We start from the raw sequence: 23,422 nt of genomic DNA, 5'->3' as shown, positions 1-23,422 counted from the left end.
AGACCACGTTTACAGGAATTCTGTTGCATGATTTAAATGCAAAACATGTTCATGGCTCATCTCGTGTACCGGCTCTTAAATCCAACACTCCCCCACTGGCTCCGCTCTAGCTATTAATTTGGCGGCTCGCCCACCTCTATCTAGTTCCTGGAGCCAGACTCCAGCACTGACTACACTAAGTTGCAGTTTCTCACGCCATCGCTAGAGGTCCACAGCAGCGTACACTATCTGACTGCAGTCCAGCAGATCGTCGCTAGAGGTCCCTGTAGCCGAACGCTATGACTGACTGACTGCACAGCAGCAGGTCGTCGCTAGACGTCCCTGTAGCCGAACGGCTACACAGCTGTAATAGCTTTTGTTGTATTCACTCATTTCCTCCTTCCATAGTAAAGAGCATTCAAAACAACTGTTGAACATAGCATCTTTGCATTCAAGGAGATGAAGTTTTGCTTGAAACAAATCGCAAACCACTCAAAGAATGAGTGCACACAAACTCCGAGAAAACCACCAGGTACAGAAGCAGAACCTTCCCAAAAAACAGAAAAAACACAAAATGCATTTTACCCCACATAACATTTACATGTGCCTCTATGAACATGCACGTGACAAAGAATAACACAATATGCTATTTTTAAAACCGACTATGCACTGTAATATAAGTACACAGAAGTAGAAAAATATTGAATGAAAAAAAAATAGCATCCTGCAATGTTTTGCCACCTTCGGAGGGGCACGCAGCATCAGCATTTAATAGAACTTTGGAATCTTAAAAGCAGACGTACACGTATTGTTCTTCCCTGATTAGGTGCACAGCTGCAACTTCCAAATCAACCCCAGAACTGCGGGAAAGGCTTCGCCAGCATGCATCTGGAACAGTTGGGTGCTACAGCAAAGTGCAAAAAAAACAACTGCAAGGGAGGAGGCACAGACCTTGTTTTCTTGGTCCTTTGGGCTCTGGGGTCACAGGTAGCCCCACGTTGTCCGGGACATTTTCGTCCGCTCTCGGGAGGCAGTCCTGCCAAGCGTCACGCAACAGGTGTGACACTCTCGCATTTCAGTGCAGTGATCCGCATCACCGCACTGAAATGCATTGTCACGCATTTTGCCACCAGTGCCAGGCGTGTCACCAGCGGGCTCGGACTTCTGCTCGAGACGAGCTGTGCTGCCTGAGCCCAAGTTCCTAAATAGTTAACTGCTCTCAGCCTCTGTGGAGTGGCTGAGAGCGCTACAATGTATCAGCACTCTGCCCGGCAGCTCGGGCTTATTCATCACACACTGCAGGGGGAGGGAGGGGCTGCCCTCTCTCAGCAGACGAGATACTGCGGTCAATCACCGGCCGTGGCACCATGGGGGCCAAGATAATATCCGGATGTGCTGGTGGTAGAGTGTGCCGGCGTCATGTCCGGACTCGGAGGAAGTAGGCAGAAGCGCGGAGGAATCTTAAGTGCAGTCAAGAGCAGGAGACTCGGACTCTCTCTGTCAAATACTTGCCAGCCCAAGTTTAAGTTAATTCTGGCTATAGCAGCCTGTCAAAAGAGTGGTAAAAATAAAAAACAATTCCTGCAATCAGCCCGAGCCGAGCCCCACTATTGGGATGTATGCTGCCAAGTACCACACTCGCATAAAGGTGAGGCTCAGAAAACAACTTACGGGACACTGATAGGCGATTACGAGCTTCAAATCATGGCGCGCAGCTTGCAGTGCGCCCTCCGCCTGCTGCGAACCGACCTGGGACGACCCGTGCAGTCAAGTATGCTATGTGACCCGTGCCGAGTTCAAATATTATAATAGCTGAGACTCACGTCACTGAGGCAGTTACCGGAGATTGCAGTGGCTGCTGAAGAACAGAACAAAACAAAGAGGTGGGGTTGTTTTATAGTCTGTCACCTATGAATTTCTTATGATCTGTTCCCCTAACTTTAACGTTGTTGCTTCTGAAAGGCCTAACTGCTGCCTTGGTTTGTGCTGCTCTATTATGGGGCTCATCGGGCAGATTCTTCGGAATTTCTGGGGGTGTCAGTTTCGGATGCCACAATGACGGCTCAGCACATCAAATACATCCTGTGGAGTGAGGATATGAGGCGACAGCCAGAGTGACGGTTTTGGGGTTGCACAAAATATGCAGAGGATTATGGCCGTCAAATGACCGTGTCTTATTTGGAGAGTTGTTTGTGGTGTCCTGCATGAGGGTGAGTCAGGCAGAACACTCAGCAGCAGCAAACTCACCGATGACAGCCCTGGACTAAGGAGGCAGGTGCTGCAGTGGCACCCGCCCTAAATTTACCATACAGAGTCCACTGCACGCTCATGGTTCCCATGCATCCTAAACCTCCGCACCTCACTGTGTCTCTAGATCCTTGCCATGGTAAAACAGCTGTAGATCCCAAGCTGGTCCTGCCGTGATTCTCGCCTCTCTGCATTTGAGTTAGTTGAGGCACCTCTGCAGGCGCAGTGTTTTGGGCCACATGGTGATTTTATAAGGCTTCCGGCAGACCTACCAGAAGCAGATGTAGGAGAGCTCAGCACAGAGGTATGTTTGTATGGCCCAAACCAAAGTGGCATCCATTTCATTTGACACACAAAAGGCTTGGTAGTCCTGAACAGCTGAAGTGCCTGCTCCTGTTACCAAGGACTGCAGCTTTGTAGCAGTTTTAATATATTAATCAGACTTTCTTGTTGCTCAAATGGGTGTAGCGTCTTATATTTATGTTTCCCTTCCCTTCATTGCTTGATTTTGCTTGTGTGAAAGTGTCACTCATAATGATTGAAATGTCACTCATAATTACATTGAAAATATGAAAATGTCACACATAGCATTCTGAAACCTTGGCAGCTATGGGGAGCTGCCAGAGGAAAGTTCACCGGCAAACTCCGGCCGCCTCCTACCCCATTCAGCAGTTTCCCATTCTCTGGCCGCCTCCTCCCCTTTCACTCAGGGCAAGAGGAGAGTTGGCTCAGGTGTCAGTCTGCCCCTGGAAGCGCGGAGGAAATGACGTAACGCCCCTCACTCTTTCTTATGGTTCAGGATGTTACTGCAGAGGAGGGGGAAGAGGAGACCACCCTTGTGGGCTAAGTTGGAAAACAAAGCACCCCAGCCCTTTAGTGTTGTGCTAAATTGCGTACCCCTAGCAAGTTCCCCAGCTCATATAGTTCGGAACTTTTCAGACTGAACCTGAATATTGCCGAAATGGAGGTGCTGCAGAATTGTTGAGGGTTGTATGACTCACGCTGCTGTGTTAAATCACTCATTAAAATCCATAACTCAGATTGGGACTTCACACCCCTGCGTGCAAAAAGTATACACAGAACCGCTCAGAAATCTCTCCAGAATGTTAAGGGAGGTGGATGGTACCTCGCTGAACTAAAGACTTTAAAAAAAGCCTTTAAAAAGTCCTTCTGAAAGTAAGAGCTGGAAATGTGGAAAATGAAGAGCGAGTTCCTGTTATCACATATTTATTGATTTATGCATTTTTAGGTCGAGACTATTATATCGCTCAAGGGATAAATAGACGAGAGTATAGTGGGCAAACCAAGGTCTTAAACCATTACGGATTTCGGACAGTTCCTGTGGTGCACTCGTGCGGAAAGCGCGTCCACATCAAAGCCATCAGCCTCCCTCCCACAGGCATCTGTTGCTTCCCCAGCGTGCGCAGTGCTCGCTCGGCCTCACTTCTCCTCCCCCCTAATTACATCCCGCTTTCACTTTCATGGCCGTGAGCTTCACTTCAAAGAGGCCGCCAATTCTTTCAGCACTCCGCTTCCCCGCAACCAGCATTCAACCCCCACCTTTTAGTAAAAAAAAAACAATTGCAGCTTTGCCCAGCTCTCTACTATTTCCAATGTTCCAGGTTTTACAAGTTTTGCCTCTTTTCACTTGCCGCTTCTCTCTGGATCACACATTGGTTTACTGGTTTCCCTGGCCTCCTTAGTGACGGTCCGCCAGCTCCCACGTCTGCCTCTACCTCATCCTGCGCCGCCCCGGAAGATTCTGCTTCACCTTTCACGTCCCGAGCCTGCTCCGCCACTGTGTTCCGCTCCAACTCTCTGCTCTGCCGTTTCACCATACTGCACTGCCGTGTCACCGCTTCACCATCCCCCGGTAGGTTCGCTTCACTATACTTCGGTTTTATTCTTCTACTGCTTTTTGCAGCTTTTAGGGAAAAAAAACCTCTCTTTTGCTTTTGGAACTTCCTGCTGTCTGCGACTTAAATGTGCACCGTGCTCATTTTTCGACCGTGTGTGATGCTTTGCACAATAGTGTTTCATTTTATTTAGAGGCTATTTGCAGCGCAGGGCGGTACAAGTTTTGAAAAAGAGGAAGAAAAGGATTTACTATTTAAACATTTACGCTAAAATCTGTGCTTAGTATAGTGTGCTGCAGACTGGTATTTTCGCGGCTTATGTCTTTGCATCCAGATATACAATACAACAACTAACATTACACCTATTTATTTTATTTTATTTAATGCGATTTTATATAGCGCAAACATTACCCGAGAATGAACAAGGACTATTGGCTTTGTCAATGGTTGTTAGTTGCGCTGTGCACCACTCTCGGTCTCACCTCCTGCTCCCCCTTTCACAATGCGCGTGCACCCCACCCCTCCCATTTGTTCTCTATTTGCCTCCCGCACCCATGCGGTCTCTTGGGCTCTGTGGGCACAGCCATGTTTTTTTTCAGTAATTGAAAGGAACACTTTTCGTAGCCACAGTAGGGATAGCCGTGGCACAGAGCAGCATACCGGGTCCCGGGATGAAGACATTGCAGGCATGATAGCCACTGTTTTATGTTTTTTAAAAACATCACACATCTCCAATAGAAGTGCTTAAACAGCTGTGCACTTACCGCACCATCCAATGCTCATGACACCAATGGAGCATCTGCTAAACCCTGCAAGGTGAAAAACCAATGCCCAGAAGTTAGATCGTTGTTTTAAACATTTACGCTAAAATCTGTGCTTACCATAGTATGCTGTGGACTGGTATTTTGCTGCTTATGTCTTTACATCCATATATACAATACAACAACTAACATTACACCTACAACTAACAAGGACTATTGGCTTTGTCAATGGTTGCTAGTTGCGCCGCGCACCACTCTCGGGCTCACCTCCTGTTCCCCCTTTCACAATGTGCTGCGTGCACTCCCCCCACCCCTCCCTTTTGTTCTCTATTCGCCTCCCGCACCCATGCGGTCTCTTGGGCTCTGCGGGCACAGCCATGTTTTTCAGTAATTTAAAAGAACACTTTTTGTAGCCACAGTATGTATAGCCGTGGCACAGTGCAGCATACTGTGTCCCGGGATTAAGACATTGCAAGCATAACTTAACGTTTGCTTTTGTAATTTCTTCACTTGTAATTTTCTCCTCATGTATCAATTATGTTTCCTATTGTGAAGCGCTCCGACACCTTCAGGTAAAGTCCGCGCTATATAAAACGCATACAATAAATAAATAAATAAGTAAAGAGCCACTGTTTTATGTTTCTTTTAAAAACATCACACATCTCCACTAGAAATGCTTCACCAGTCGGGCACTTACTGCACCATCACTCAGCAGCACCACAGCATCACTCAGCAGCACCACAGCATCACTCAGCAGCACCACAGCATCACTCAGCACCACCACAGCACCGCTCAGCACCACTCAGCACCACCACAGCACCACTCAGCACCACCACAGCACCACTCAGCACCACCACAGCACCACTCAGCACCACCACAGCATCACTCAGCACCACCACAGCATCACTCAACACCACCACAGCATCACTCAGCACCACCACAGCATCACTCAGCACCACCACAGCATCACTCTGCACCACTCTGCACCACCACAACATTACTCGGCACCACCACAGCATCACTCGGCACCACCACAGCATCACTCCGCACCACCACAGCATCACTCCGCACCACCACAGCATCACTCAGCACCACCACAGCACCACTCAGCACCACCACAGCATCACTCAGCACCACCACAGCATCACTCGGCACCACTCAGCACCACCACAGCATCACTCAGCACCACTCTCCGCACCACCACAGCATCACTCCGCACCACCACAGCATCACTCCGCACCACCACAGCATCACTCAGCACCACCACAGCATCACTCAGCACCACCACAGCATCACTCAGCACCACCACAGCATCACTCAGCACCACCACAGCACCACTCAGCACCACCACAGCACCACTCAGCACACCACAGCACCACTCGGCACCACCACAGCACCAATCGGCACTACCACAGCACCAATCGGCACCACCACAGCACCAATCGGCACCACCACAGCACCAATCGGCACCACCACAGCACCAATCGGCACCACCACAGCACCAATCGGCACCACCACAGCACCACTCAGCACCACCACAGCATCACCACAGCATCACCACAGCATCACCACAGCATCACTCAGCACCACCACAGCATCATTCAGCACTACCACAGCATCACTCAGCACCACCACAGCATCACTCAGCACCACCACATCACTCAGCACCACCACAGCATCACTCAGCGCAACCCCAGCATCACTCAGCACCACCACAGCATCAATCTGTGCAACCATTCAACAACAACTGGTTCAAATATGTTCTCTCAATGTTTCAAGCTTTATTACAAATGTCACTAAAAGATGTTAATATTTCACTTCTGTTATTGGGTTTTCATCACAATAAAATACACTGAACATAATCTTCACAAAAGGTATTTACAAAAGTATAAGCTATTGCCATTATAAATTACAATCACTTTTATTTAAGTATTAATTATTTAAAAACATTTAAAGCCAATGTTATTTGTAATATCAATACATCTAAGTGGCGTAAATACAAAACATGTTGCATTACAAATGCTATAGGTGTCACATTTGTGGAAGTTATAATTATTGGCATTGTAAATGTCAAAGCTATTAATTTAGCTATTTTCAAAACCAACACATACATTAAAAAAATGGTCATTTACAAGACCAATAGCTCAAACTTTCATAATGCGAGACCTATTGCATTGCAAATGCTTGTTATATAGCGTGGGCATTACCCAAAGATGCCAGAGTGCTCTATAATAATGATAGATAGTTACAAAAAGGTCAGAAATGACAAAATAGCGCATAAGTTGCAGTGAGTTGCAGTGAATTTGATCATTCACCCATCTGCCTGTTGTTGGGGGAGGAGAGGTCTGCCCTATCCAATTCCTACTTCTCTTTTTACTGGCAACAACATTAACGCTGTAAATTAGCGAATGCTGGAAGGATTTTTTTTTAACATATCCCAACAAATGTTTTCAGAGGGTTGTCTACCATTTTAGATAGCTCCTGGAACACTTCTGACCAACATATTCGAATTGTTGCTCACAACATTGCTGCGTGTAAGAAATTTGTATTTGTTTTGCACCTGCCACATTCAGAATTATCCATGAGGTCCATACGATGTAGGCTTTGTGCTGTATAACATATTCTGCAAAGGAATTTAAAATGTGTTAGGTAGTGTCTGCTGTTGAGTGAAACCTCTCCCATGTGGGAGCAACTGAACTTTGTTGGTCATAGATCTGCCCAAGTCTCTCATTTTGTGTAGCTTTAATACAGGCAGTTGTGTTATAGCTTTGGGCTCGAAGGATAATGGGGAATAATGGAATCTCGTGAAAAAGCGATCTACCAGTGAATTAAACAGGAAGTTTCCAATGCTTGCCTAGTTTGTGCACGCCCATTTGGTGCATTGTATTGCATTTGGACCTTATAAGTATTAAGTTATGCAGCACAATATTCTTGGTGCAACAACTGTTACATGGCTAAACACTTATAAGGTCCCAAAAGCAAGACATATTGGCTATGCCAATGCTTGTTTAATTTGCGCATTGAACTGGCTTTAAAAATTACAATAATGCAATGTTTGTATGAAGGATTTCAAATGCTTCAGGATGATACTATGTGCTGATTCAAACTCACCCCGCATGCTGATGTAAATGACATTCAGTGTCTGTGAATCACTCAATTAAGGAGTCCTTTAAGTACATGGTCATTTCAGAAAGCAAGTTTCATTTTTCCGTTGGCAGGGCTCGAAAACAGAGGGACAGATATTTTTGCCAGCTACCAAACGATTATATTGTGTTTAATAAAGCGCCTGGATTCCTCGGAATTTGGCTTCAAAGTTTTTCTCTGCCAGAAAAGTGTTGTGTTATATATATTATCATTTCGCCATCCCAGTTCAGACCAAACCATATGCAAATCAGCCACGCTAGCTTGAATCCAGTGGCAAAGTGAGCGAGGGACCAACGTCTGGGCATATACTCTGCCAACTTAGGGCAAACAGAAGGAGATGATGGACGGAGCGCTGAAACTTTTCAGATACTCCCCTCCAGTCACAGATCTGGGTTTAATCCATCCTCATTCTTTAGCTCTTTTCCAGTTCAGACCAAGCCATATCCATATCAGTCTTGGCCCTGTTCCTCATGGGAACAGTCGAACCCAAACTGCCAAGCCAGGTTTTCCTATGACTGGAAACAAGCATCCTAGGACAGGTTTTTGGGTTTTACCCCTCATCAGCCAGGCTAGCTTGAATCCAGTGGCAAAGTAAGCAAGGTACCCACGTCTGGGCATACCCTGCCAACTTAGTGTAAACAAAGCAAACACAAGGAGAAGCATATGGGCATTGCCTAACTTAAACTTATTTGCTACAGCTGTAAATGTTCAGCTGGATGGACCTGTAACTGAATCCATAGGTAAGTCGGTACCGTCGGCTCTCGCCTGGCGACACATGCCCATTCATCGTCTCATGAGAGGTATATGTGAAAAATATATTTCTACGGAACACGCCATGTTTCGACCTTTTAAAAAGTGGCCTCTTTATGAGTTATAAAATGTTGTCACTTAACTATAACAAGTTGCCTCTCTTTCTGGACTTTGCACTTTATCTTATTTGATATTCAGAAGCAAAGTTTCTTACCCCTCCCACGTTAGTCATTCTGAATTTGGCTTTCTATTTGGGATACTTAATTTGGCTTTACCATAGCTTTCTAAAATAAAGGGTTTAGGTTGTAATCTTAAATTTGGAAATATTGTTTTGGCACGATTATCATGCTTGCAAAAAGTGAGTACTGATATTTTTTAAGTACAGTTATGTTAAAATTAATGTTGTTTTAATAAAGCATTCATGTTAAATAATAAAACGATAATGTCAGGTCAGAAGACCTTGATAGAATGATCAGGTTTGTGCACTACGGACTTTGGCACTTGGAAGCAAGCATTTATTGGCTCAGGCCACAATCTGAGGATGGAGAGGCTCAGCCAAATATGGTAAATGATCCGAAACAAGATGGAGGGCATGCTTTTATGCACAAATGGATTCTTTATTCTTTAGTTATTACCACGGATCGCTTTCCCTAGAAAAGTTGTAATTTACTGGTTCTCTGCATTGGTGTACTATATCACGACTAATTAAAATTAAATTCAAACTAGCCACAATGGTTCTTTATTAATAAAAATATTTATTATTTTGCACCAGGATATTTTGAAGAAATGAAGCGCTATACAATCAGCGTTTATCCATTGTATAATGATGGACATGGAGTAGTACAATCAACAGAAGCTTATCTTCAGCAGGGACGTAAGTACAAATCTTTTGACTGTTATATCCAGTTATGGTTCATCAACCCTGTTTTGCCGATGTATGGTATTTACTGCATGTTGTCCTCTGTTTACTGTATCTTTAAATGTACTGATATGTTTGCTGCTTGTACTTCGAAAAGAGTACCCACTGCCATCCAAACATGTACAGCCAAGATAAAGTGGTATCACTAGTCTAAAGTTTCCAAAGAGAATGCACAGTAACGCCTGGCTTGTGGGAAAGCATTGTGCTATTTTCTGTTCTTCTACTAATAGACTTTTTTAAATATAAATTAGGCATTCAAGCTGTGAATGTAAAGGTATTACTGTAGAATACGCTTGTGCTTTTTTAATGTCAAATGCTTTGTTTGCAGTGTAGTCACACACAAAGGCAAGTATATTTTAGGATCCGACATTAGATCTATTGAGTTCAGTATATTTGATAGCTTGTAGAAGATTTGTAACCGCACGTATAAAAGAGAAAGTTCTCAATCTCTTGAAGAAAGCACAGTCATCCAACCCACCCAGCATGTCTGAAAAATCGTGTAATAAGCATTAACTCTATAGGAATTCAAAGAAGTCGGTGCCAAACCAAGGGCCCTATTGGATATCATTCAGTAGGGTAATAACAACTGTACCTTAATGTAGAGTCAAAACACCCTGGTGTAGTTGTTATGTCCTGACTATCTCCTTATTGCATTATTCTGACAAACCTGGTAAATTGTCAAGCACAGATAACCAATATTAAGATATGTTTGGCAGGTGCAGTACATGTTTTCTACCTGTTAGAAATGGGGTCTCTAGGTGGCAAAGGTATGCACCCTGTCCAAGTAGGGACTCTCACTCTAGTCAGGGTAAGTGTAGTGCACAATAAATGTTTACCTGTGCTCACCCTCTGGTAGCTTGGTACAGAGCAGCCTGGCTAAACTAAAGAGGCAACGCGTAAAGTATTTGTGCACATACACAGTAACACAGTGAAAACACCACAGAACTACTCCACACCAGTTTAAAACAATAGCCACTTGTGGGACACCCCCGCGCCGCACGGCCACCAGCTGCTGCGTGTGCCCCCTGCCTGCCTTCTGCCTCGCTGCTGACTCGTTTGCCGGTTGCCGGCTGCCTCCGCTGCGGTTGTTTTTTCCCTTTGTTTTGTCGTGAATTTGTGCCTGTATTGTTTCAATCTCGTTTTGCCCTGGTTTTGCCGAAAATTAGTGCCTGTTTGTATTTTTTTTCACTTTCCCCGTGTTTAGCTTTTCCTTCCTTGTTGTCCGCCTACCGCGCCGCCCCCCGCCCTCCCTTCCCGCCACCGCCGCTTTTCCCCGCCCCTTTTTCTTTTTTGTACCCTCCCCGCTCCCGCCTCCCAGCTGCTCCGCCCACCCGCGCACTTCGCCTTAAATGGCGACCGTGCGAACGCGCAGCGGTCACGCGCAGCGGGCGCGCCGATTGTGCGCCGAAGGCGCGCCAAAGGTAAGCCCGTCTGCTCCCGTCCGCGCCTGGACCGCGCCCAGTGCCAGGACCCCTGGCCCACGAGGACCCCGACCGACCCGCCTGACTTACTCCGCCGCCACCCTCACCGCTCTCAACACCGGCCGACTCCCACATTGCCATCAAGCCACTCCAAGACGTACCCACGGACCTTTCAGCTGCCAAGCCTGCAAGTTCACCTGCATCCGGTCCAGCCCCGCACCAGCACCCGCAAAGTCGAACTCCAGCAGCACCCACCTCAAGTGCATCCTGCTCAACACCCGCTCCGTCCACAGACACGCCATCGAACTCTGGAACCTCCTAGACGCCACAGCCCCTGATGTTGCCTTCCTCACAGAGACCTGGATGAACGCCTCTTCAGCTCCCGACATCGCCATCGCTATCCCAGAGGGCTACAAGATCGTCCGGAGGGACCGAAACGCCAACCAGATGGGAGGAGGCATCGCCATCATCCACAGGAGCACCATCCGTCTCACGACCAGCGTCGACAACACCCTGACCAGCGCCGAACACCTGCATTTCCAGATCCACACCAACCCGAAGACCACCCTCAGAGGCACCCTGATCTACCGACCCCCTGGACCACGCACGCAATTCAGCGAGGACATCGCCGACTTCGTCAGCCCGCATGCCCTCCCCTCCGCTGACTACATCCTCCTGGGGGACCTCAACTTCCACCTGGAGAACAACAACGACCGCAACACCAGCACCCTGCTCGACAACCTCGCCAACCTGGGACTCAAGCAACTGGTGTCTACCCCCACCCACCTCGCCGGACACACACTCAACGCAGTCTTCTCTTCCAGCACAGACATCGACTTCAGCCACGCCACAGAGCTTCAATGGACGGACCACAGCTGCGTCCACTTCACCTTCAAGAGAACGACGACCCACCAACACCAGCAACAGGCCGCCCGCAGAAGCTGGAACAAGATCACAACAGACCAGCTCGCCACCTCCCTGAGCCAGCACCCTCCTGCCAGCTCAGCGAACCCCAGCCAGGCCGCCGACAACTTCACAAAGTGGATCAGCAACTGCGCGGACGAACTCGCCCCACTGAGGACCCCGCCTAGCAGACCCGGCAGCAAGAAGGCCCCATGGTTCACCGACGAACTCAAGAGCTCCAAGAAGAACTGCCGAGCCCTCGAGAAAGTCTGGAGAAGGGAACCAACACCGGACAACAGGACCACCTTCAAACTTGCCACCCGGAAACACCACCAGCTGATCCGCGCCGCCAAGAAAACAGCATTCAAGGACCGGTTGGACAACAACGCACACAACTGCAAGGAACTCTTCAACATCGTGAAAGAGCTCTCCAACCCCAGCGCAGGAAACAACGACATCACCCCATCGCAAGACCTCTGCAACTCCCTCGCTTCATACTTCCACAACAAGATCACGGACATACACAGCAGCTTCGACAACCAACCAACGCACACCATGACCGAACAACCACCCCCCACCACCACCCTCCACACCTGGACCCCGATCAGCACCGAAGACACCATCCGCACGATGAACTCCATCCACTCCGGATCACCGACCGACCCCTGCCCTCACCACGTCTTCAACAAGGCCGACGCTGTCATCGCACCCCACCTGCGAGACATCATCAACACATCCTTCGACACCACCATCTTCCCTGAGAGCTGGAAACACGCCGAACTCAGCGCTCTACTCAAGAAACCAACAGCGGACCCCACCGACCTCAAGAATTACCGCCCCATCTCGCTTCTCCCGTTTCCAGCCAAAGTCATCGAGAAGACCGTCAACAAGCAGATGGCCGCCTTCCTCGAGACGAACGGATCCCTCGACCCCTCACAGTCCGGATTCCGAGCCAACCACAGCACCGAGACCGCCCTCATCGCCGCCACCGATGACATCCGAGCCCTGATGGACAAGGGAGAAACAGCGGCCCTCATCCTCCTAGACCTCTCCGCGGCATTCGACACGGTCTGCCACCGCACCCTAGTATGGCGCCTCAGCAACATCGGAATCCAGGACAAGGCGCTGGAATGGATCATCTCCTTCCTCGACGGAAGAACACAGAGAGTCCGCCTACCACCGTACAAGTCAGAGGCCTCCGAAGTCATCTGCGGCGTCCCCCAAGGATCATCTCTGAGCCCCACCCTCTTCAACGTCTACATGAGCCCCCTCGCGGCCATCGTACGCAAACACAACCTCAGCATAATCTCCTATGCCGACGACACCCAGCTGATCCTCTCCCTGACCAACGACACCGCCGCCGCCAGAGCCAACCTGCACGAAGGGATGAAAGAGGTAGCCGAGTGGATGACGACCAGCCGCCTGAAACTGAACTCGGACAAGACGGAGGTCCTCATCCTGGGCTCCTCACCCTCCGCCTGGGACGACTCCTGGTGGCCTCCCGCCCTGGGCACCGCACCCAAACCGACAGACCATGCACGCAACCTGGGCTTCATCCTGGACTCCTCCCTCTCCATGACCAGGCAAGTCAACAACGTGTCCTCGGCGTGCTTCAACATCCTACGCATGCTACGGAAGATCTTCTGGTGGATCCCCACCGAGACCAGGAAGACCGTCACCCAGGCCCTCGTCACCAGCCGACTGGACTACGGCAACGCCCTCTACGCCGGTACCACCGCCAAGCTCCAGAAGAGACTCCAGTGGATCCAGAACGCCTCAGCCAGACTCATCCTCGACATTCCACGAACCAGCCACATCTCCGGACATCTGAGAGACCTTCACTGGCTCCCCGTCAACAAAAGAATCACCTTCCGCCTCCTCAACCACACACACAAAGCCCTACACGACCAAGGCCCGAGCTACCTCAACAGCCGAGTCAACTTCTACGCTCCCAAACGCCACCTCCGATCAGCCAACCACGCCCTCGCCGCCGTCCCCCGCATCCGAAGAGCGACTACAGGAGGAAGGTCCTTCTCCTACTTGGCCGCCAAGACCTGGAACTCCCTCCCAACCGACCTGCGCCTGACCCAAGACCAGAAGCTGAAGCCCTGGCTGTTCGAGCAGTAGCGGCACCCCCCCCCCCCCCCCAGCGCCTTGAGACCCTACGGGTATGTAGCGCGCTTTATAAGTGTCACTGATTGATTGATTGATTGATTGATAGCCCGTATGCATCTGAGTAAAGCAAGACCAACATGACAAACGGTTAACAAACATTTAACACCCAAACATCAAGATATGAACTTTCAAAGATTAAATCAAAATTCAGAGCTTAGAAGTCAGTAGCTCCAACTGGGGCTATCTTGTCACGCATGAGCGGGACAAATACAAAAGTTGTCTGACCCCGATTGAGTGCAGGCCGGATACAGGAACCACGCAGACCTCCTTACAGTACATGAAATGTGTTGGAAACCAAAGATGACGTGTCGTGCAGAGAAGGTGAGGCTATACGGATGCAGGCGAGGTGTCGGTTCTTTAAGGTGAAGCAAGGTCATTGAAGCTTTTCTGCTCCAGGATGATGCGTTAAGCAGAGGAGGTGTTGCGTCAGTTGCGTGTGCGAGGCCTCTTTTCCTGAAGGTGACGCGGTTTCGACGATGCACCGATGTCGAGAGCAAGGTGCATCGATTCTTCGGCGTGAGAAGTCCAACCGCTGAGCTTAAGGTGATCCGTCAGTCGAAAGCCATGCAGGGCCGTGAATACATCAAGTCAATGCACCACAGGCGTCAGTGGCGCGTTGTACGAGACTCATGCAGCAGTGGTTCTTCAGAGGCGCTGTGTCAAAGTCAGGGCTGCATTATAAGTTATGGTCGGTTGCTCGCACACTCGGTGAGCTTTGTTGCAGGCATAGGTGATCTAGCAGGGGTGCGCAGGTTCTGAACCGATGCTTGGAGTCAATGCATCGATTGTTTTGGTTGCAGCAACAGGCTCGCCTCCAAGGGCCCAAGACGGAATTTGGCACCACTTGGCAGGTCTGGACTCAAAGCAGAGGAACCTAGGTGCTGGCAGCTAGATGGAGGTGAAGTCTTTGATGTTCCTGAGATGTCAGCAACAGGAGGCAAGCTCAGTCAAGAACTTGGAGAACCTTAGAAAGCGGTATACAGAGAGTAAAGTCCAGTCTTCTCACTCCCAGACAAGAAGAAGCCCTTGCTAGCTCTAGACACACTACAAGGGGCATGCAACTCTGTGTGGGGACAGACACAGCCCTTTCAGGTGCACGTGTCAACTCCTCCCACCATTCTAGGTCAGGAAGACCCATCCGCCTGGTGATGGGCTATCAGGGTATGCATAGCACACCTCTGCTCCCTTTTTGTGTGACTGTCTAGAATAAATTCACAAAAATCAGCTGTCACTCTGACTCAGGCCTGTATTCTAGGGACAAGCAGAGGCACAGAATGGTTAAAGTAAGAAAATGACAGCTTTCTAAAAGTGGCATTTTAAGTCATGCAATTTATAAATCAACTTCACTAAAATATGTATTTTTAAATGAAGATTCTAGAGACACAAAACTTTAACTTTCAATCCGCTCCCAATTGGAAGTTGCACTTGTAAAGTGTAACAAGTCAACTCCATTGGTGGTGTATAATGAGCGGACATCCGCTGTACATAGTATAAGCTGTTCTTGCGGTTCAAAGGTTACCTCCTGTAATTTAAGAAGGAATTGTGTGGTATCCTTAATGTATGTTCTCATGGCTTGCACTGTCGGTTGGAGATACTTGTCCAAAAGTTGTCCAATCGGCTCGTGGAGGCTATCACAGACAGAACAAAGAATTTTCTAATCAAGTCCAACCCGAGGAGCCCGACTTTACGAATGGTACCAAAAATACACAAAAACATTGTGGACCCCCCGATGAGACCAATTGTCTCGACTTGTGGTAGCCTCCACGAAAACTATGATGAATGAACATATGAATAAATAATATGTGAAGGAACTAATTTACAAAATTAGTGTGGAACTCTCTTTCTGGTAAGGAGATACGAGTGTGTGCCTAAAGGGATGGAGCTAATGATCCACTAGCCTCACGTTAAGCTACTGAATATTTGACGTCGTGGGACTCTCAACGCCACCTTTGGAGCATCTACAAAATAAATTAAAATTCTGAACTACAACTTCAAAAAAAGCAGTGCATTTGCCCTAAAAACATTTTTAAGTTGGTGAACTTGCCAGGTTGACATGGCAGTTTAAAATTGCGCACACAGGCTCTGCAGTAGCAGGCTTGAGACATGTTTGAAGGGCTACTCATGTGGGTGGCACAGTTAGTGCTGCAGGCCCACTAGTAGCATTTGATATACAGACACTGTGCACATGTAGTGCACTGTACCAGGGAGTTACCAGTAAATAAAATATGCCACTCATCGAGAAAACAAACGCCATAACATTTTAGACACAGAGCACATACAATTTAGTAGTGTTTAGCAGTGGTAAAGTGTCCAGAGTCCTAAAACCAGCAATTACGAAGTTCAGCACATTGTCGAAAATAGGAGGTCAAAAGCAAAAAGACAGGGAAACCATCCAGATGACAGGTCTAACAATACCCCTGCAGAGTACTAGACTCTACGTGACTGTTGAGGAGTAGCCGAGTGAAACTTTGTTTAAAATGAGTGACTTCTGTCTCCAATACCAACCAATAACACAAATAATGGTCCATGGCAATTGATCGGTAGTTGAGGTACACAGACCTTTCATACTATCACACAGAATTGCGGAGGAAAGTCTACTCTGTCTCCATGATAAGGATTTATATAGTATATTGTAACTGAGCTTCTTACTACGTTTGAGTGTGCGAGAGAGAGGTGTGCCTGTGCCATCTCTGTATCTGCATAGTGCATGGGTAAAGGTGAGATGGAGTAGTCCAGTATGAGAGCTCCCATGGATCTGTCTAGTGCCAGGATTGTAGTGGGCTTTATAGAGAGTGTTGAAGTGGCAGCCAGAAAGTGTGCTTTCCCCATGTCCTTCTGCATTGCTCTCGCTCTCACTCCACATCAGCTACTGTGAGCCAGGTGGTGTATTTCTGGTCATAATTTCAAATCTGTCTCGATGGAGCAGGAAGATGTGCTCCTTAAACTTGTATTTCTGTTTGAATGTTTTATTTTTTCATATTTTAGGCCCTGCAAAAGCACCGGACATTCGCACAAAGAAAGTTGAAAAATATGAAGTGGCTTTGGTATGGGGTCCAGTTCCATTAGATGACCAACGTGGATTTATAACAAACTACACAATCATTTACAGGTCAATCAACGGGAATGAGTCTTGTAAGTAAACATGATCAACAACACATAAATGCATGTTTTTTTCTGCACTTGCGTTAATATTTCAGAGACGTTCAAGAATGAGAACTTTAATCCGAACTGCAGAACTTATGTCTTAAAAATAATTGTTGTTATAATCAACCAGGATGCATATCTTCTATACTTACTTTATTTCAGACTACAATTGACCAATTTTGTTTATTTGATTTTGATATCTACTTGCTGCATAGTTTGTGTAGTTTCCTCAAACACAGTGAAGTACCAGACAATCTCTTCTTACTTAATTTATCTTCTATAGATCTACATATGTGAATCTACAATCCTCTAGAAATAAGTCTAGGCGATAGAGAACATATTAAAATATCAAGAACAATACACTGCACACCTGCCTCCATCTTCGTCTTCTCTTCATATGTTGCACATCTATCATATTTCAGTTTATGTAAGGAAGCGAGGGAAACTGCTGCCTGTTCCTCAGTGTGCTCTTTTTTCCTGTGGTTTTTTTGTTTTTTTTAGTCTTGGAACATTGTCAATAGTTTCTTGCAACACTGGGTTTGTGGTGAAGTATTGGTAATCAGCAGGAATATATAGTTCAGTAGTCTTATTAAATTTACACTCTAGCTTTAATGTATGTCCTGCTGTAAAAATATCTTGCCTATATCTCTGCCACGCAATGTATCCTCTTCATTTATTAATCATTTTCAGCAGAAACATGAGTAAAGTTATGGAATTGGCCGATCCTGTTTTGCATCCAAATACCAGCAGTTTCTGTCTTGTGATTTTGCCCTGAGAGCCTATCCAGCATCTCAGTCCATGATTTGTCTAGTTTTGGCCAATTGACTGAAGCATAAGAAGTTATTTTATCTGTGTTGCCTTCACTCTACAGTAACCCTATTACAACTCTGGAGGCAAGATGGAAATCCTAGTCAATCCAAACACTAGTAGATCCCAGAAATTCACTTTGACTTGGTGAGGTAAGACTGATCAATACTGAATACAGGACTTTGTCCAGCACTTATCTGTGTTAGAATTAAGGTTCTGCAAATGCCTTGTGGCGCATTTTAAGTTGGAGAATTAATTCCTCCTCAATCCTGAGGGTCCCTGGGGACCAACTAGCCCACAGGTACCTCCAGGATGCGCCAGAGAGCTGCGTTACAGAGAGATGTTCAGAGGCCACGCCCATTTTTACAACACTGCAACGCAGCTCCGTGGCGCTTACTGGAGGTACCTGGTGGGCTAGTTGGCCCCCAGGGACCCTCAGGATTGAAGAGAAATGTATTCCTCAACTTAATACACGTCACAGGGCGTGTTTGCACACGTCACCTCAGGCCCGCCCCCTCCCTTCACCACTGTGCAAACACACCCGTGGCATGTTTTAAGTTGGGGGATTAACTCCCCTTGAATCCTGAGGGTCCCTGGGGTGCAACTAGCCCACCAGCTACCTCCATTAAGCGCCACAGAGCTGCGTTGCAGAGAGGTGTGAAAAGGGGCGTGGCCTCAGAACACCTCTCTGCAAAACAGCCCCCTGGCGCATACTGGAGCTTCCTGGTGGGCTAGTTGGTCCCAGGGACCCCCAGTATTCAAGGGGAATTCGTTCCCCATCTGCAAACACCCCAGGGGGCGCATTTGCAGAGTGCTGCAGGTAGGGGCGTGGCCTCTAGCGCGATGCCGGTCTTTTTTTTTTAAGAAGGGGGGCTATGTGGCTTTTTCTAATTTATTGGCCCTGGGGACCCTATCCCCCAGGGCCTGCCCCTAATTTATTATTTTTTAAAAATAATTTAGAAGGGGGCCACGTGGCCCCTCTTCCCCGGGGACCGCATCTCCCGGGGCATGGCCTTTAAAAAAAAAAAAATAATAATGTTGGAGTGGGGGTGGGTTGCCTCCCTCCTCCGGTCACGTAAGGCCCCAGGACCCCATCCCCCGCGGCCGGCCTTTGTTTTAAAACATTTTTTTTATTTAAATTTTGGGGAGGGGGGCCACATGGCCCCCCTCATGTGGAAAAGCAATTAGGTTTGCATTTTGAAAGAGATAGCAGGTTGTGTGTGTGTGTGTGTGTGTGTGTGTGTGTGTGTATATATATATATATATATATAACGCTCCAAATCCCTTCAAACTTCCCAGAAAGGACAAAACAGCACTCGAGGATGAAGGTTTCAACGCGCTAGATTTTATTCAGCGGAGGGGTGCACACAGACGCGTTTCGGCGTTCTGCCTTCGTCAGTGTGTGATGCACTGTGTTTACTCCCAACATTGTTTTAAACATTCTGTGTTCACTCCCACATTCGATAAGGCATGGACATAAACAAGGGGACTCACACCGTGCATGGAATGGGGGCAGCCATCTTGTAGTGTGTGTTTGTGTATAACACTGATTAACATTATACAAAGATCAGTTTTATGTAACGCTAATTAACATCAAGCTAGAAATAGCGAGAGTGATCAAGCCCTCAGATGGGCAGGCGCCTTATTCCATGCATGGTGTATCATTTATAATAGTCATAAGTTAGACAAAAACATATATATATATCCAAAACACATACGGTCCTCACTCCCATGTCCGTTCCGCAATTAAGGGTACTCACAGCACTTTCACGTAGTTTCTCATTGCCATAGTTTATTTTTGGGCGCTGCACAATCGTATCAACAAACGCGTTTCGGCGTTGCCGCCTTCGTCAGTGTCGATAGATACAGGCTTTCAAACTGTTTAAATCAAGTTACAACGTAACATTTTCACGTGATTAAAATCAAAATAAGAATGAAAATAAAAGAAGGCACAGTGAATTTTCTGCATTACTGTGGCGGCCATCTTGAAATGTCAGAGGAACGCTTAATACAGTGATAACACCTGTTTCCACATAATGTGCAAACGATTAAAGACATTGTATTATTTGAATTCCAGCAATATGTTACAATGTACATCCTCCACGGAGATTGTAGACGCCCATCTGTGGATCCGGTAGCCCTGGGAGAGGACCGTGCACCCCTGCACTTTGAGACTGCTGTAGCGCCTCGCCGGACCCGCTCCGCGAGTCCCGCAGCGCTTGCCTTACTGGCTCTGGGAGCTGTCTGAGGGAGACCAGAGGAACGCGGGGCAGGTGAGCGAGCTAGCGGGGCTGCGAGCTTTGAGGCAGGGACTCCAGCGTCCAGGAGTCCCTGCGCGCCCAAACAGTCACACCTGGGCTGCTCTCCCCGCTGGCCACGCCCCCCGCCAACGGAGCCAAAAGAGGATCACTCACTCGCCTTCCTGGGACCCTCCACGGAGTTGTAGACGCCCATCTGTGGATCCGGTAGCCCTGGGAGAGGACCGTGCACCCCTGCACTTTGAGACTGCTGTAGCGCCTCGCCGGACCCGCTCCGCGGGTCCCGCAGCGCTTGCCTTACTGACTCTGGGAGCTGTCTGAGGGAGACCAGAGGAACGCGGGGCAGGTGAGCGAGCTAGCGGGGCTGCGAGCTTTGAGGCAGGGACTCCAGCGTCCAGGAGTCCCTGCGCGCCTAAACAGTCACACCTGGGCTGCTCTCCCCGCTGGCCACGCCCCCCGCCAACGGAGCCAAAAGAGGATCACTCACTCGCCTTCCTGGGACCCTCCACGGAGTTGTAGACGCCCATCTGTGGATCCGGTAGCCCTGGGAGAGGACCGTGCACCCCTGCACTTTGAGACTGCTGTAGCGCCTCGCCGGACCCGCTCCGCGGGTCCCGCAGCGCTTGCCTTACTGACTCTGGGAGCTGTCTGAGGGAGACCAGAGGAACGCGGGGCAGGTGAGCGAGCTAGCGGGGCTGCGAGCTTTGAGGCAGGGACTCCAGCGTCCAGGAGTCCCTGCGCGCCCAAACAGTCACACCTGGGCTGCTCTCCCCGCTGGCCACACCCCCCTGTCCTCCAGCCAATCTCTAGTAGTATCGGGGTATAAGGCAGTTTACTGGTACCGCTCAGCGGGAGCGCGCCGGGAGAAGCCCGGGACAAGGGCGGGACCGTCTGTGGCCGTCAGGGGCCGGAAGAGGCCGGGCTGGGCCTATTCTCTTGGCCCCACCGCCCACCCCCAGGTATTGAAGCCGATCAACAACCTCCTAGCTTGTATTACATCCCAAGAAACTATGCCGTCCCCGGCAAAGCAATGCACCCCCTTAAGACAGGCAGGAACAAGAAACATGACCTTAGAAAACTATTTCCCACGGGCGGGGGTAGAAGGGGACAAGGAAAACATGCTAAGTCGTCTTAGGGCTGAGCGGAGACGCTCTATTGACAATTTGAAAGGCCGACCCATAGGAGACCATCCCCCTACACCCACTACAGATCTAACACTATTGGAAGACGTCCCTTTCCTGCTCAGGGATGTCACAAAAACGCCCCCAGAAATACCAAGGTCCTCAACTCCAGTGAGGAGCGAAAGCCCAACCAGGGAGACGATAGATCTAATCTCCCAACCCCCCCCACAAACAAAGCCCAGAAAAGCTAAATCCAAACAAATTGCTGCGCAGGGTGTATTTGGACCCCCTCCAAATAAACGTAGGAGGAAGTCGAAGGGGGCCCAGGCTAAAAATAAACCCAAGATCTCCCACTCTGACTTTGGGAAGCCACCTAAACATACCACACCAACTGTGACTGTGGCGGGTGATTCACACCCTGTACCCACGGCGCAGGAGGGTGGGGCCCCCATTGTGCCTAACGAGATGGCTAGTAACACCACCAATGCCCCTCTCTCTGTTGCCCCGCTGGGCAATCTGGAATTCCTGCTTAGGTCACTTTTGCTACCTATTAGCGAAAGCATTAAAAAAGTGGAAATAAGATTAACAATCCTTGAGGCCACACTAAGTAGCATTAAAAACCCGCCCAAATCCCATGAAAAGGCCCTTAAATCTACTGTCAGTCCAAAAGCCCCGAACAGCGCACTACAACTGGCTCCCCCACAGGCGCCCATTACGACCATCCCACCACAAATTCAGAGGAACATTCCCGCCTTAAATAAACCATCCAATAGTACAGGATCTAGCACCCCTGCAAAGGTAAACAGTGTTCCCATAGTGCAGCGGAAAGAAAGTGTTGCGCCCAACCCATTAATGAAGCCCCCCCCTAGGCCACGCAGACCCAACTTACCACCAGAGGCGAATGACTTCACAGTAGTTATGGCGGGCGTCCCACCATTAAAGGAGGGTGAAGCTGAGGATTTCTGCACTTTAAAAACTAGGGTGATTAAGTGGCTAAATCAGAATAGACCCTTACCTGTACACCTAAATAACGAGATAATAATGGTCAGAAGGGTACCCTGGATAGGGAGAACTCGTAAATCCATCCTAGGGGACTGCATATTGGTGAGCTTCAGGGATACTGGAACAGTTGCTCACATATGCCAGGGAAGGACTAGATCACTAGTGACAACAATCCAAACACTTCAGGTGTCCTTTTTAGGTCGAGCGACCTATCTCAATGCACATGTGCATTGAGAGCGGGAGCTCGATATAAAGGGGCTTAAACAGAGCTTACCGAGATCGGGCGATTCCATGAAGTGCCCGTGAAAGCTCGCTCAATGCGCATGTGCATTGCCATTAAAAGCGCGTGCACAGACACCAGCCTCCCTCCCACAGTCATCCCCCAGCGTGCGCTGTGCCAACAAGCCTTTGAAGTGACTTCAAAGGTATCCGCTACCCCCGCCCCCTGCTTCACACGTTTCTCGCATTTCTCCTCCCTCCCTCGCCTTCCTCGCCCTTCAGCGTGCCTTCAGCCTCCATCCTTTCTTTCTCTCTTCCTTGGTTTTTTTTCGATCACCTCCATTCTCTCTCTACCCCGCTGTATTGCCCCTCTTTTCCCCCTCCCCCTCTCACACTCTGTCTCCTCATTACAACCCACCACCCCACATGGGAGTTTCTCCCCCTTTGCTTTTATTCATCCACATTTTCGTCCGAGCATGTTTCTATCCCCCTTTTCAGTTATTGTCTCTTTCCTTCTCGGTCTGTGTCTCTCTCGGCCTCTCTCCTCCTCTCCATCTGTTCAGCTGCCTGGCCGTGTACTCATTCTTGCCATCTCTCTCCTGCATGCTTCTGTATGTGCACTGCTGTCCCACCCCTCGCTCCTCCTGTGTGTCTGTCTCTCACTATCTCTGCACCTCCTCTCTCTGCTCTTCTTCTCCCCTGTGTCTTTGCGTCAC

At 48.6% G+C, this 23,422-nt stretch overlaps 1 protein-coding gene across 1 annotated transcript in view; it reads left to right on the top strand.

Annotated features, from left to right (window-relative positions):
- LOC147726592 (interleukin-6 receptor subunit beta-like) overlaps positions 1-23,422 on the top strand; it is a 155,507-nt gene that overhangs the window by 18,022 nt on the left and 114,063 nt on the right. Inside the window, exons 2-3 of the mRNA XM_086963478.1 lie at positions 9,510-9,611; positions 17,141-17,287. Of these exons, the coding sequence (XP_086819604.1) occupies positions 9,510-9,611; positions 17,141-17,287 (249 nt within the window). The remainder of the gene's footprint in view (positions 1-9,509; positions 9,612-17,140; positions 17,288-23,422) is intronic.

The sequence above is a fragment of the Lissotriton vulgaris genome, chromosome 3_1, assembly GCF_964263255.1.
Source record: "Lissotriton vulgaris chromosome 3_1, aLisVul1.2, whole genome shotgun sequence".
Taxonomy (NCBI): Eukaryota; Metazoa; Chordata; class Amphibia; order Caudata; family Salamandridae; genus Lissotriton; species Lissotriton vulgaris.
Note: the sequence above shows the minus strand (reverse complement) of the source record. Positions and strands in the feature narration are given on the sequence as shown.